General features: G+C 38.7%; 2 protein-coding genes across 2 annotated transcripts in view; one reads left to right on the top strand and one right to left on the bottom strand.

The window, feature by feature from the left end:
• The window catches only part of LOC113047953 (calcium/calmodulin-dependent protein kinase type 1D-like), a 58,751-nt gene extending 49,531 nt beyond the window's left edge, over positions 1 to 9,220 (top strand). The window contains exons 7-11 of the mRNA XM_026209395.1: positions 126 to 238; positions 680 to 758; positions 1,624 to 1,711; positions 1,880 to 2,138; positions 2,386 to 9,220. Coding sequence (XP_026065180.1) covers positions 126 to 238; positions 680 to 758; positions 1,624 to 1,711; positions 1,880 to 2,138; positions 2,386 to 2,516 — 670 coding nt within the window. The 3' untranslated portion in view covers positions 2,517 to 9,220. The remainder of the gene's footprint in view (positions 1 to 125; positions 239 to 679; positions 759 to 1,623; positions 1,712 to 1,879; positions 2,139 to 2,385) is intronic.
• LOC113047952 (coiled-coil domain-containing protein 3) overlaps positions 1 to 13,993 on the bottom strand; it is a 73,640-nt gene extending 59,647 nt beyond the window's left edge. The window contains exons 1-3 of the mRNA XM_026209394.1: positions 13,142 to 13,993; positions 12,805 to 12,979; positions 10,785 to 11,000 (exon numbers count right to left, since the gene is read on the bottom strand). Of these exons, the coding sequence (XP_026065179.1) occupies positions 10,785 to 11,000; positions 12,805 to 12,979; positions 13,142 to 13,509 (759 nt within the window). The 5' untranslated portion in view covers positions 13,510 to 13,993. The remainder of the gene's footprint in view (positions 1 to 10,784; positions 11,001 to 12,804; positions 12,980 to 13,141) is intronic.
• Between the last annotated feature and the right edge of the window lie 2,412 nt (positions 13,994 to 16,405).

Genomic DNA, 16,405 nt, shown 5'->3' on the forward strand with positions numbered 1-16,405 from the left:
TATAAGAACTACTGATATATTATATAAGTAGGGTTACATATATAAGGCTATATGTGGGTTCAGTTTCACACATATACTGTACTGTAAGTATGGAAATGATGCATTACACGTATGTTTTCTTGCAGACTGTGTGGTTACCCTCCCTTTTATGACGAGAATGACTCCAAACTCTTTGAGCAGATCCTGAAAGCGGACTATGAGTTTGATGCACCGTACTGGGATGATATATCTGATTCAGGTATATTCACTCTGTCTGTGAAGTGCAGAGAAGAAGCACATGGTGCTAATGGTGTGCTTTATAGTTGTTTATTCTTTAACACACTCACTTATTCATCTCTCAGTAACTCCACATATTGCCAGTAAGAGAGGAAAAATGTTTTACAGGAAAGTCTGAGCGTCGGCTCTGGCATTCAGTAAACACCACGGGCATCAGCTCTGTGAAACTCTTCCAAACTTCAAATCAAGGAACTGTGAATGAATCCAAATTTTGTTGTCAGTCTTTCCACCGATAAATTTAATCTCACCAAGAGGATGAAGGTGGAATAGTGGAGGTTCACTGTGTACAACGCAGATAGGATGCCTTGCATGTCAATGTAGTTGAATGGTTCTGAGCTGCTGAACTTGTACGTTTTGTATTATTTTATGTTTAACTTCTATATTTGTTATATTTAATGTACAGCAAAAAACTTCATCGGTTGTTTGATGGAAAAGGACCCCTCAAAGCGATACACATGTGAACAGGCCCTTCGACATCCCTGGTAAGTCAATACTGTCAAAATACAAAATGATTTTTATTATTATTAAATAGTAAATAATAATAATTCAGTTGAAATTCAGTTTTATTATACAGAAATAATCTTAAAATATAATAAAGCAATTTTCTTATTAATTTAACTGTATTTATTTATTTTATTTATCATTTATTTTAAATTAAATGATGATTTATTATGGTTGATACCAATAATAAATAATAAACAGTTCTTCTTACAAATAATATTGTAGATTATCTTAGCTGTATGAGGTGATATTGTTTAAATTAATAATTTAATAAAGATCCTTTTGTAACAGCAACAAGTAGACCTCTGCAGGTCATTGTTCTTTATGATTGACTTTTTTTTGTTGGACGGTCTTTAAGGTCCTCAAAGACACTTAAGCTGTACCAAAACAATTAAACTGTGACCTCACTAACAGCATTTAGAGACTTTATTTCTCATTATTAGTGCAGCATTTCATTCATATCAGATTGAGACGCTGTGTGCGTCAGCTGGGGATTGTGTGTACGTTCTGAATATCAGACTGAATTCGGTCTCTCTATTATCATGCACCATGATCTCTCTCAAGGGCAGGAGGAAAGCTACTGAATAAACACCAGCCAATTAAGAGACTGCTCCTAATCTCACATTATGTATTCCAAAGCACTAATCGGCAATTAGCACATCCTCTACAGGCAGCTTTAACAAGCCCTTACCAAACACTGGAGTCTGAAAAACTGGAGAACAGAATACAAGGATCGAAAACCATAGTGAATTAACACACTTTGGAGTAAATCAAAGTGCTTCTTGAGAGGACGTCACTGTAGGTGAAGCAGGGTGGAAAGGTTTGACTTTTCGTTTTGCTTTTCAGGATCGCGGGAGACACTGCACTCTGCAAGAACATCCATGAGTCCGTCAGTCGACAAATGCGCAAAAACTTTGCAAAAAGCAAATGGAGAGTGAGTAGAAGTGACACTGTGAATAAGGCCAGCAACCTTGTGCAAATAGATTCTGAACAAATTTTGAAGTTTGTTTAGCTGGAAGTATTTGTATGTTTCGGACCTAAGAGTTGGAAATGTCTGTTTCGGTTCCTTTTGACCATGACTTCTCATCTCTCCATATAACAGCAAGCCTTCAACGCCACGGCCGTGGTTCGCCACATGAGGAGACTGCAGTTGGGCAGTAGCATGGGGAGCAGCATGGACCAATCGAGCAACACCAACCAGAACCGCATACTGAACGCCAATCAGACTCCAACCCTACCACCCAACACCACAACAAACACCACTTCAGTACTTACTCAAAACCACAAACCTGCTCCCAACGCAAATGCTGTTCTCAGTAATGATATGGCCACAGGAAACACCTCTGTACCACGCAAAGACTGTAAGTATTAGTCTTATATAGTATATAGTCTTATACATTTAATCTTTTTATACAAAATATTATCGATGTTTAATAAATAATAAAAGTGACTTCCAATAATTTGAATGCATTTTAAAATTACATTTATTTTTTAAATGATTTTACTAAATCAATTGGATCTACATGTATATAGCTTATAATGGCAAAAAAAAAAAATCTTTTTTCTAACTTAGGCATGCACTTCTAACTGGTGAATATGTTTTTGTAGGTACTGCCCCTCCACAAACTTCCTGTTCCCTGGCATCAGCTGCTTCCTCCACTGCCTCAGGGGCGGAGCCCTGCAGGCCACTCCCTCCCTCAGTAGTGTCTGTGAGCACAGTGTTAACTGGGACCAAGTGACGCCAGGTTCTGCGGGGAGAGAGCTGGGAGGCCACCGCCCTGTGAGCCCTGCCCCTCAGCCCATTCCCCGCCCTGCCGTCCAGTAAGGCAGAGGACTGACCCATCGCTATAGCAAACACTGAAAGGCTAAAGACACTGCACGCACCTAATGCACTCCTGCCATTTAACCTCCAGGCCACTAGAGGGTGCAATGCATGCAGCGACAGGAGACGGAAATGTCTGGAAGATGGCTTCCACTTTGAGAAGTGAATTTGTGCGGATAGACAGAACTGTTATGTCTTTGCTATGAATGTGCTACGAACCACGCCAGCCATGAAAAAAAAACAAAAAAAAACGAAGAGCGCAGAGGTTTAGGTACGAAAGTGTGCATGATTGTGTCCGCCCTTATAAGAGGACGGTGCCAATGTCAAACGATTCTTACTATATCGTAATATGTCTAGCTCTTCCCTCTTACCCTCTGTTTTAACTTTCTATATCTACTCACAATTTATTGTATTTTTCGTTAGCTACCATTTTGATCTTTCGGGGTTTTCCACTGATGTGTTACGCTGACCTGCAGAAGAGCTTTTAATAATCACGTCAGACTGTTTTGCGACATTTTTCGAGTCGAGACTTCTGTTTGCACAAATGAGAGAACAGGTAGCGCAACTGCTAGTGTTTTATGAGATTAGAAACCTCGCCATAAGGTTTTAGCATCGCAAAGTTTGAGATATCTTTTAAAACATGCAATATGTTTGATTGTTATCTTACTTTACTGGACCTTTTTTTTAAAAAAGCAGAGAAAAAACAACTTGATCCTGTTATTCTCTATTTCAAATGTGACTTTAAATGCACACAGACAGTCAGTGTTAGTAACTGAATATAGTATAGCTGTTAATACACGACACAGATCTCCTGAAAGCCATGGCAGCGTCTTTCTACGCCCAGTGAACGAGTTCTCAGGGAATTCCGGAGCTGCACTGGGCACCATAGTGATGGTATCTTTAGTAACCCCTCCATGGTTTGAGATTGTCTCATCCAGTTGGAATAATGTCAAAAATGTTGAATAGGATGATGGACAGCTGTTTAACTCACACGATGCTTGTATGACAGTTTGACCATGTGGGGAAACTGCTATGTTATGCTACGTTCACGTCATTTCAGAATTAGCCAAGTGTGATACAAACTACTAAATCGGGTTCTGGAAGTAAATCCCATCATTTTTCTCCATAGAAGATTTGATTTTTAAAAGACCTACTGTGAGCTACGAGGTTGTTTAACGATGGTATATGATTTACTTTTTTATGTTTATCGATTGCATTATGTTCAACAGTGGGATTTCTTGTGAAAAACTACATTACCCATGATTCTGAAAAACTACATTCCACAAAGCAATAATGCTAATGACTGATGTAATTTCCCTACACTTACTTAATATTGGTGTATGTATATTTTGCAATATCATACACAAAGAACTTCTTTAAATCAATGGTTTTATATGTATTTGTTGTTTTTAATTTGATTGTTATTTGCAGTTATTCATGGGATTGTAGTTCTTTCCCTCATTTGAGCGATTAAAGTCTTTTTCTCCGCTTTTCAAATAAGTTTTTGCTTCAAATTATAGTTTGTAATGTTGTAAGTCACCTCATCGCTGGTTGGTTTGGTCAATGTCTTATAATAACTCTTAAATGGGAAAAATGAATGGAAAAAATACTTCCGGTTCCAAGTCTGCTGAAAAAGTGGACGTCACTATTGCATTCTATTACAGATTGGAAACAAGCTTAGGGCAGGATTGGCCTTTTTATGCGACCAAAGGCAAACACAAGAGTTTAGGAATTGTTTTTTTTTTTTCGCAACATTTTGTGATGCTAGTGGTGCAGAAACTTCACTTTTAAAAGGCAGCTTTGTATAGATACTGCTAAATATTTCAATTTAATATGTACTTTTATTATAGCCAGCATATTATGCTGTGCTCTCTTAGCTCTTCCTGATTTTGCAAAAAAAATGTGGCTCTTTAGTGTGGCTATTAAGTATTTTGCCATCATTGATCCATTATGTGTTGACATGTTGTGTAATTCTGACACAACGTGAACGCAGCATAACTTTTAGTGACTCTAAACATCTTCCCAGTACGACTCAAGAGTGTCTGAATTTCTAGCATTGGTTTAAGGGCTAAGTTAAGGTTTTTACACTTCCTTATTGATGGGTGACTGGTCTTCTGTCCCCGAATGGCTCTGCTTATGTCCTGTCAGGTTTTTAAAAGTGACTGATGTCTTCTTTGCCCTTTATGGTTTGTTAAAATTACAGGAGGGAACCTCGTCTACGGACAAGATTTAGGAGTGTGTGATATTTTCCAAAGTGCCATCGAATATCTTCATGAATTTCCCATTCGTTTCATCCTGAATGTCTGTTTCAGTGTGGGTGGGTTTGAGCTAATGGCTTTATTTTTCAGTCAGGTCATGCATGCAGCACTTTGTCTTCATTTTCCCACCCGAGAGGAGTTTGTAATCTCACAACAGAGATGCTCTGCAAAGCTTTTCACGAAACTGGTGTAACGTTGTGTTTTTGTATGTCACAAAAGCGGTTTTATTTGATTTGAATGAACCATACTGCACATTTCAGTTTCATTCAGAGCCGTTTATGAAGGGTTTGATAACTAAAGGTTATTTAGATGAATGTTGAATGACAGTATCTGTGGCATGATGTTGATTACCACAGGAAATCATTTCAGTTTGTCTCTTAGTTTGTAAGAATAAAAGTCTACTATATAGAAGGGCATTATAGAGGGTTTTTCTTAAAGCAAGTCTTAATTTTTCTGTACAAATAGGTGTTATTTGAGCTAATACTTTTGCAGTAGAAAGACTGAATTTCTTGAAAATCTGAAAAAAAAAGTCTGTTAAAATGTATTACATTGCAATTTCTTGCCCCTGTAGACTTTCATTGTAAGTGCATTACTACAAATGTAATTTCTGCTCCTTTTCATAAACTGAGGGACAATTATAAATGGTTTTCTGTGGCAACAGGACCTAAAATTTTTGGCTTCATTGTCCATGTAGTCTGTGTTTGTGAGTGTCACTTCTGTGCGTATTTATGGGCGTAAAATGCAGGAAATGTGTCTGGTATTCTGGTTTTGAATTTTTGAACCCTCAGTAGGATGTGCAAGGTATAAACCAAAATGTTGGGGTGTTTTGAACAAAGATAAATCCATATACAGTAACTGCCACTGCAAGCCAAACATAAATGTATTGAACTATAACAATTAGATCTATGAACTCATTTTAACATACTATAGTGAATCCATGCACACACACGTGCCGTGGCTCACACACAAACACATCCTGATCAATCAGAGTGGAGCGATCACTTCGACCACAGCATCACCGTGGTCTGTCTGCGTCCAGAGCAAATCACTGTGTGTCCAAAGGCTTTGTAAATAAAATGTGATTGTGACGTGTCTATCATGTTGTCCCTGAAGAGATGTTACTGTGTACATTATGTGTGTCATTTTGTTCTCTAAACACTGCCTTTCTCTGCAGTTATCGGCCTCACAGTTGACAGTAATGCACAGATGTATATTCACAATCTTGTTTCTCTCTCAATGTCATACGTTCTGAAAAAAAATCACGTTTCTATTGTACAAACTTCTCACGCGCAACATGGTGAATATATAACGATGATCTTTTGTGATGCACCTTTTCCAGAAGAATCGTTTCCTGATGTGTTCCTTTGTTTAGTTTTTTTTTTACCAACTCAGGCGTCACTTTTGCCTCTTACGATGAAAAAGCTGTGACTGACAAGTGTCTGTGCTAACCAGTGACTGTGCAGTTTTAAACATGTCCCTTGAATGTCGACTTCTTTGCAAATTAAGAAAGAAAAACCTTGCGACCGCACCAAATGATTTTATAAAGAATTGCGAGCATGTTAAATGCGCTTTCCGATTCAACCGATTGTTTGCGTATATTTTCAAAAGTCCTTACCATGTAACTATATGTATGAAGAAATATGTCTATATCTATATGAATATATAAATATTTAAAAAATGCAACGCTGATAATGCAGGCCTTGTGATCTCTGCATCTCTCACATAACCTGTCCGAAATAAAAGTTGCCCAGTGAAATGTGAATTATATACTCATATGCATGTGACAATGATGATCATATTTTGGGAGTGGCACACGAATACTAACTTTACTGTGATGTGATCTTCTGTCGATATGGGGCTTGTATATCCAATGCCTTTGACAATCATCTGCACATATCAGAGTTTATATTCCATGCTGTTAAGCAATGGGGAATGAGTGATTGTTTTTTTTTCCTTTCTTTTTCCTTAAATAAATCCTGAATGATCATGATTTGTCTTGTATGGCTTGATACGGATCTCAGTATCTCTCTGACCCCATTTAGCTTTTGAACACTGTTTTCTGTCATTTGTTTAGTTTGGGTCCAGCATAAGTGGTTTTACATTAGCGATCATCCGGGCTGGATGTTGCCGGTCTCCCACAGCTCAGAGCTACAGGCGATGACTTCTGCTAAAACTCGTAGAAAATGCAGCTTGCTTGACAAGCTACTCAATATTCAAAAACTACAGGTTGCCTGCCAGCTTGGCAGATATTCATTGAAAAAGAGGGTATGTTGTGGTGTGGTGTGTATTTCTATCTACCTCATGTGATTTATGGATGGCATATTAAGTTTTCCCTAAATTTCTTTTCTTTTTTTGCATTTCAGTGTTTCTGCAGGTTCTTGAATTTTAGACATCGATAAAATGCAGAAAAATTGTTTTGTTTTCTAGTATAAATATCTAAACATTCTTGAATTAAGATGCTTTTACTTGAAGCAAAATTCTGTAATATATTAAGTCTTGCTTTCTGAAAAAAAAAAAAAAAAAAAGAATCTTTATTTTGTTAGGTTTGCCAATGCACAAGAAAAATTATCTTAATTCACAAACAAAGGCTATTTTTCTTGCCCAAGATATATTTTCTTGTTTTGATTATCAACCGTTTTCTCTAAACGTGTATCTGAATATGGAATTATGTGTAAAGCTAAATTATTGTTACATTTACATTACATTTATGCAGATGCTCTCATCTTCAGTCAAAGTGCCAACGATAATCATAAAATAAAATACAATATCATGTTTATTAGACAACTAGATTAGGAAGCAAGCTAGAGAAAAGGAAAAATGCAAAGATGTTTTTTCTTTCATAACTTTTCATATTTTTCTTTCCACTCTTCATCATCAGATCCAGTCATACACTTTATTTTGTGCTATAGGTTCTTCAGCAAACCTGACCCCTCAGAAACCCACTTTCATTTTACACACCAACATCTGAAACATCTTAAAATAGATGCAAGATTTCCCTGGAGGAAAGCACACATTGTTTTCTCCTCGTGCTGCTGCAGGGAGCAGCAGAGTTTCCCTCTCATTATCCTGTGATTAAAATAAATGGCTTCTAACTGCATCGCCTCAAAAGCCAATATCAGTGCGCTCAGCAACATGTGACCCGCTCTCTATCAAACCTAACAGTGGGAAATTATGAGTCATGCTAATGTTATAGTTTGCTAAGCCACACAAATGTTTAAATCTTCCTGAAGGGCACTTCAGTGAATGCTGGGGGTATAAAAATTATTATATTATGTGGTCAATATAAAAAGCATAACGTGTCAATTTTTTTGCATTTACAGTTTTTTACTGATATGTTGCATGATGTCCTCCACTTCTCCTTTGATTTACACGCACAGCTTATTCTGAGCAAATGAGAAAAAAGTTACTTTTTTGTTGAGTACAGTTTTGCAAAAACAATGACAACAAACATTCAAAAAAGTTGAATGTTCTCGAAGCGTTCGAATCATACTTTTTTGTTTTTTCCTCAGTTATGGGAGTTGAAAAAACCTTATGATCCATGATTTTTTTTTTTTTTATCTGCCAATGGGCTCAAAAAACAACCACAACTTACTGTTTTATTATATTTATATGAACTTATAGAAGATCAAATTAAAGACTTTTTTTAAGACCTGCAGAAACCATGTAAACAGTATTGGAACGTTACTTTTGAATATTCTCTGAACATTCTGAAACAAGTTAGAAAAGCATCCAACTGAAAAATTTCAAGGGGAACAAAACTCCATGAATGATGTACCACTATCAAAAACAGATAACTCTGAACAAACATTCTAAACACTACAGGAAGAATGTTAGCCACAGTTCTAAGAATGTTATTTTCTTAAAATTAACTGATGTTGGCAATTTGCAACAGAGTGCGATTTAATATAGAGATGCTACCAAGTAACCAAAACCTTAACATTGCCAAGTAAATTTCTATGGTTCTTAACTTCACAGTCAGCGTCCATCATCAGCTCCTGCTATCAGCCTCCAGTCTCTTAGTTCCTGCTGTTTGATCACTTCCGTAGCTCAAAGACTTTGATAACAGGCTCAGACTGTGTTGAAAGTGGACAAACGTCAGTCCGGTATGTTTTGTAGTTGGATAAGCTGAGGTTAATGTTTATGAGAGGACTGGATAGTGTTTGCTTGGGCCGGAGTGAGATTAAACCATGTAAGATCTATCAATATTAGTTCACAGTGAGTCATTTTCGTTGACTTGGAGAGCCAGCTACTATCTAGATTAAAGAACTGGTGAAATCAAAGCCACTATCTCTTTAAAAGACGTGATGCAGACTCACTAACACCGCCACATGTGATATGACTCTTTAGGGTCTCTGTCAAATGGGATAAGAGAAACTCAGAACTGGACAGACACGTGTTAAACATATCATCTCTCCCCTTCCCTTCCTCAGCTCTCTATCTCAATCTGCTCAGTAGACTTGATGAAAAGCAGTCACTGAATTGCCTGCTTGATAAGTGAACCTCTGATGCATTACTATCAGCTACAACCAGAAAGGAAGAATCGGATGTAATGTTATTCAGTGTAATCATAGTATCTGAATGTACCTCTGATGTCACTCTGTGAAGTGTGTGTGGGGTGATGTACAGTAAATGTACAGGTCCTTTATATTAGCTCTTTTAATAGTTTTTGCATGGGAATATCAGCGGCCTCTTTTGCTTTCTATAATTTCCAATTTAAGTTAATAGTAATCTGACGACAATGTTAAAATACATTTAATTTTGACTTTTAAGACCAATTATTTTAATAATTGTAAAATCATTAAAAAACACCAATGTTTCTTTTTATTCATAATTTAGTTCCACTCCCATCTAAACATGTTTCATGATGTTTGTTTTGCTCTTTTACTCCTTTTCTTCCATCCATCTGCACAAACTAATATCACCAGTCTCAAACTTCACAGAAGTATGAGCTAATAGCATTTGTTCTGCTAAACATTGCATTTTGTTTGAGTTTTACAATGTACAACGAAACTAAAGATGAACAAAAATACTTTCAGGTAAGTCAGACCAATCATAAGTCAGTATGTAAATGTAATGATGACATCACTACTTCCTGTTACATTTTGAATATTTTAAGACTTTGCAAACTTTCGTCTTAATGTACTTCACTGTCAGTTGTATTTTGAATGTGTAAACAGTTCATCAGTGTATGTTAAAGTTATATACTGATTTTAAGATTTAAAGGGTGTCTTTATTTACTCACTCATGTTGTTCCAAACCTGCATGAATTTTTTGCTTTGGTGCAACACAAAAGAAGAATTGGCAAAGAATGTCAGTAACTAAACAGTTTCTGTTCCCACTGTAAAAAAAACTATCATCATTCCTCAAAATATCTTCTTTTGTGTTCAGAAGATGACAGAAATGGTTTGGAATGCGATGATGGTGAGTAAATATTGACAGAATTTTGGGTGTACTGTCCCTTTAAGATTCAAAAGTAATACACTGTAAACATTTAAATCTTTAAAAAAAAAAAATATTTTATGTGGTAACATCAAAATTAATTAATTTAATTCAAACTCAAACTCTAAAATATTACATTAGGCTACACTAAAAAGTCATTTTTATGGGTCAGATTAGAAACAGTTCCTTAACTATTCACTTTTTACACTAAAATCTTGAATTAGCATATTTAGCATATTAGGTTTACGTTTACTTTATCAATATCAACATTTTAAATTATGTACAAAAAGTTTACACCGAACATTTGGGGCTTAATTAATTGCTAAAAACTGTGGAAAGAAGCAAAAAAAAAAAAGTACATATATGGGATTTGAAGACTGCCGTCTGTTTGTGTCCTTGTGTGTGTGTGTTGGAGCTCACAGTCCGTGTGTATATCTGTAGCGTGGAGGGCTGTGTTGGGGTGAAATGGCATTGATGTGATGTCCTACGTGTCTCTCTGCTGTCTTCAGGCGCTCTTGCAGCTCCTGGTACTCCCGTTCAGCACGGCGGGACACTTTTCGGGCCTTCCTCAGAGAATGCCTCAGTTTCCCCACTCGCTCTTTTAACCGGTCGTTCCTCCTCTCCAGCTCGGCCACGCGCTCCTCAAGCTGTCCCACCCGCTCCTCCTCCTCAAACAACACCTTCTGCACGGAGGAACACAGCAGCTGAAAGATAAAACCACAGACAGTCACTCGTGTGCATTCTAATCAGAGATCTGAGCATGTGTTGACAACATGACCCTGTGGAATGAAGGTCAACATACAGTGACATGACATCATTTCCAGCCTTTGTCAGCCTTATTACTTCCTGTAGAGCACTGCCTTTCTTCTCTGGGCCCCTACACATGCCAGTGTGTGTGTGATGGAGGAAGTTCAAAAGTGACCCGCTGTCATGCCCACAGTAGACACAAGTCGAGGCATGCTGTGTGTGTGTGCACATGTGGAGAGCGTGTGATTACATGGTGTGTATTTGAGCAACGGGAGGCTGTATGTTCTCCCTGAACAGCAGAGCGGTCTAAATCCCCATTGTAAAGGGCCAAAGAGTGTCACGTGATGTTAAAGGTCACCACATCAGCTAATAGAACAAAAAGTTAAACACAAATGACATAAAAAACGATTGGCCATGAAGGCCAAAAATATAGCCTGCTCTGCTGTAAGACCCAAACTAGACCTAGATGTGGAGGTAAGTGAGCCATACTTAACAATAGATGAGTGTTTATGAGAAAATAAATTGAAATAATAAAAGAAAGAATGAAGAAGAGAGTTTGGGTAACATCATGTTAGCTGAAAATACATAATGCATTGATACATTTGATTGTGTAGAGTTTAATAAAGCATAATGGATGTTTAAGATGGATGATACAAGAAGCAGAGGTTGACACGGTGCCGGCTATACAGTCACATGAGCTCAGAGTCTCTCAGGCAGCCTTAAACAATCCTTTTCCCACAGGAAAGCTTCTGTGTAAAACAGCTCTCATTATCTCTGGGAGGTTCCCGGGCCTGATAATCACCCCACCTGTTCCTGCAGCGCACACACCATCATTATCTGTTATCTCCTCTCTGCATCTGTCTGTCTCTCTGTGCAGATGTGATTAGTGAAGTGTCCCGGTGTCTCTTTTTTGATTTGGAATACCTGAATGAATGTATGAGTATTTTAAAGAAATGTTCAAGGTTCTGAAAAGATGCTGTTAATAGAGTTGAAATTGTTTCGAATCCGAATATGCCTTGTTTGCATCTAGACAGAGCGACTGTCACATCTGTTTAGCTTGGTGGACACCTGTTAAGAGGAACCCTGAACCTCCTCGGGTCACTGGCTAGACATGTATAGACATAGAACATTTCTGACAGCTTTTGATGCATAAAAGTTTTCTATAATTGATTTCAATTGCTGTTTAGGTGAGACAGGATATCTGTGAGTGTGTAAGGTTGAGCATCACTAGCTAGGGGGTCTTTAATCTGGCTTCTATCGAGCCAAATTAATTCTCATTTCAATACAAAGACCACCAAAGAAAGGCAAGTGTGTGCTATATGAAGGAGCTCCATTTACCCATGAGAACCTGAACATGTTACTTTTGTATTATTCCCACTACCGGTGTTACTCGCACCTTTTTGCCCACAGCCAATCAGATTCCTCGATTCCTTATCGCAGCTTCAGTTGTGTTTTCTGCAGGCGCTAGTGCAGAACTAGTGGAATGGAAACTGCCTGCTGTTTTACTGTTAAACATTGGTAAGAATAATGTGGTTGTGCATGCAGACACGCCTGTGTTAATAAAAAGCCATTTACAAGACTCATGAATTTACAGCTGAGCCATTTCAAAACAAGCTTGCTCAAACATGCATACAAACATACTGATGTTCACCTTTCGTGGATTCCTGCCTTTCACACATCATTTTCATTTATGTTTGCCACTCTATAGTGCATACTGAGCCCATCTGTGTGTGTGTGTGTGTGTGTGTATTGGTGTCGTACCCTGCTGTCTTCCTGGCTCTCCCAATCACTATTAAAGTTGTGTATTGTCTGTCCACCAGAGCAGTTTGAGAACTGGAAGAGACTGGAAAACAGTCGTCTGTTCTCTAGTGTGTCAGGGAATATGGCATCCTGGAAGTTAACTCCATGAGGGAGGATGTTGTAGTTTTCATCCATCCTGTAAGATACATGCATATACTTGTGAGGATGTCTCACTGACTTGAATGAAGTCACGTGATGCCTTCATTTTTTTTTATAATAATCTAAATTAATTTAAATACTTAAAAAAAATGAAAATAAAAAGATGTCCAACTGTTGTTTTAAACAGAAGTGAACCCACCTGAGAAAGAAAATGTAGGAGTTGTTTTCCATCACCGTGTGTGACTGACAGCTGAAGTACCCGAGTCCCGTGAGGTTGAGGCGCGAGCCCGCGGGCACCTCCAGCATGCTGCCCCACGCCTGGTCGCACAGCAGCTCCACCTCCGCCGCGTACAGCAGCGCGTCCTCCGCGCGCTCGTGCTTCTGGTACGGCAGGTAATTGTAAAGACTTGACGCGTACGGCTCCTCGTGGATGGCCAGCACCTTGGCGTACACGATAATCTCGGCGAGTTCAGCTCGACAGCTCTCGCTCAGTGGTCTCCACTCGCTGGGCAACTGACACGCAAACGCGAACCCGAAGCCCAGAGTCAGCAGAAGCGCAAGGTGCATGCTTCCCGTGCCAGTAAATAAACCCAGGCGTAAAAAGTGCTCATTCACGGGTTCAGTGGATAGGCAATGCAAGTGAAAGCACCCATGCAGCGGCCCTGGGTCAGTTCACGTAGTATATTCTCGACCTGTTCAGACTTAATTAAATTCTCACGTCCTGTTCCATCACTCCTAAAGTTCGTCTCAGGCCAATCGGACGCGCTGGAGTTTAAACAGCCAATAGACGCGCTGCGTCATGCGTCCATCACGTAGCCTCACTGCTGCATTCCTGAACGGCATTTGGACTAGTTTTCTGACTCTATTGAATGATTACACAAGAGAAAACATCACTGTTCATGGACATTCCATGGCTCTCAAGTCTCACGCATTGGGCGTGAGACCCACGCATTTCAACCCGTTCACACGCTCACACGCCACACCTTGTATTTCTCACGCAGAGACATTACGAGGATAACGCCCACCAAGTTACGGTGCTATTTTTTAAACCGTGAAGTGAGTTCCCCGGAGGCCCTGACACGCACCAGCTAATCAAATAAAATAAAAAATAGCTACCGATCAGCCAATCAGAAAAAAAGCATTGCTGTAACTGGGTAAGATTTTCACAGGCTTGTGCGCAACACAGATTCAGACGCTCGCTGAAGTATGTAACGTAACAGTTACAGAAGAGGACAGCGGCTGTCACATTTTAAATTATTTACATCTCGCCGAACTAATTTCTACAGACTGATCAACGTGGGAGAGGCAGTTAGGGTGCCAGTAGAAGATGGGTCCATGGAAGAGACTGTGGAGGATACCGTAGAGGAAACAGTGGAGAACCCACTGGAAACAGGGGAAAAGAGAGGGTTAAGTAGAACAGCCACCTATAGGTGTTCCTGAAGGAGTGGTCAACCCGATGGCCATTCATCACAATGGGAACCACCAGCTCTTTTTACTGGTGCTTAGTCTGCAGACAAGAGAACTCCTGGGTCCATCAAGGTGTGAGGGACATAAGCAGGGAGGCTTTCTAAAATAGCTGCATTGGTTTTAGTGCTCCCTCATTCAAATGCATATGCTGAGAGGGTTTTCTGCATGGTGGGATTAAACAAGACCAAAACCAGGAACAGTTTAGCACTTGATGGAACACTGTCATCCATCATGACAGAAAAATGGCTGGCCTGGAACCAGGGCTTCAAATGGGAGCCACCAACCCCTAGCCTCAAAACCAGCTACTAACACCTACAATAAAAAAAACACTGACCACACAAACAAACAAATAAATACTGAATTAAATAAATATTATTTATTTGTAAGAATATTTGTCATTTATGAGATCAGACACCCGTCCCCATCAAACCCCTGCCGCCATCGCGGCCGGCGCCAAAATCTCACTCTGAACTCAGTTCAAAACTTGAGAGCCCTGGACATTCACTTTCTACAAAAGTGACTTTAGGGAAAAGACATTATAGAACGTGTGAGCTCTCTACTTTTCAGTAATGGAAAAGTTTATTTTACTAAACAATATGAATTAGTTTGTCTTTGTATTGTGTTGCCCATTTTTAATTATTTAAATTCCCCCAAGTGCCTTCATTAACTAGGATACAACTTCTATAATATTCATATTAAAATGGAGAACAGAATAATTAATAATTCATATAAATAATATACCAAAGAATATTATCCTTTTATTTCATGCTGGTGATATAAGTGTTTAAACTAGTATTTTGAAATTTGATAAGCACAAAAGTTGCATTCAACATTCTGTAGGTTATTAGGTTACCAAATTATAATTTATATTCGAACTATCTTTGAAACTAAAAGATAATAATCTTTAATAAGATTTCCCCACAAGCAGTAAAGCCATTTAAAGTCTTACACGCCACAGGTTTTGAAAGCATGCACTTTGTCGTTTAGCTCTGTGGCGCCATCTAGTGCATCAACAAAGTCATTACATGATGAGGACCTCAACTCTTTATTATAACACTATTTATTTACTATTGTTGTTGTTCTTGATATATTGAAGCGTGAGTATGCCTGTTACACATTTACTAAACTCTGGCTAAAAGCCCCTCCCTTTGCTCCAGTTCTGTGTGCGTCATGCGTGATGACCTCAGCAGGACAGGCGCAGGGAAATCCTGGGCCGTCACCGTCAGCTGGTTCAGTGCTGTGCATGGAAAAGTCTACAGAGACTAGAGCTTTATGGCATCGGATAGACATTTACTTGCATAACGCTTAGTGTAAACAGCCCAATCCTTCTGGATCACAGATCTGTGCGTTCAGCGCTGCACTGACGTCTGGATCAGGAAACGCAGCATTTCACAAAACAAGTTGGTGTACACAACAAGTGAACGCTTGGTGAGTATCGTAATGCTCTTAAAATGTAGAGAATTATTTAAAGTGACATGTCTTTAAAAAAAGTGTCTCCGGATATTTTGGCATGTTGCGTACTTACGGAACATATTAGGGCGTAGTTTAACGAGTGTCTACCGCAAACATCCTAGCTAACTTTCGATTTCTCGTTATTTGTATTGTGAAACGTCCCGGGTAGTATTTTAACAGTCACCATTTAGGTTAAAACTAAAGAAAACAATTATTTGCCACTCATACATGTGTGTCATCTACACTAATGTCATTCTGTAGGTTTGTGTACATATTGTCATTCCTTTCAAACCACCGAATCGTTGCCACCAATTAGAACGAGTCTGGGTTTAACGGACTAATAAATTCAGGTTTAGTGATTTGGATCAGCTGAACAACTTATACTATTCGAATTGTCTGTTTTTTATTTTCTTTATTAACTGTTTGCATTTTGAACATACTAGCACTAGCACATACATTTTTGGTTCACTCTAAGTTTCACTTTTATTTCTGTGCTGATAATTGCCTTTTTAACCATTCTTGTGTTATGTTGTGCAATTTCAGA

The sequence above is a fragment of the Carassius auratus genome, chromosome 29 (genome assembly GCF_003368295.1).
Source record: "Carassius auratus strain Wakin chromosome 29, ASM336829v1, whole genome shotgun sequence".
In the NCBI taxonomy this organism is placed as follows: domain Eukaryota; kingdom Metazoa; phylum Chordata; class Actinopteri; order Cypriniformes; family Cyprinidae; genus Carassius; species Carassius auratus.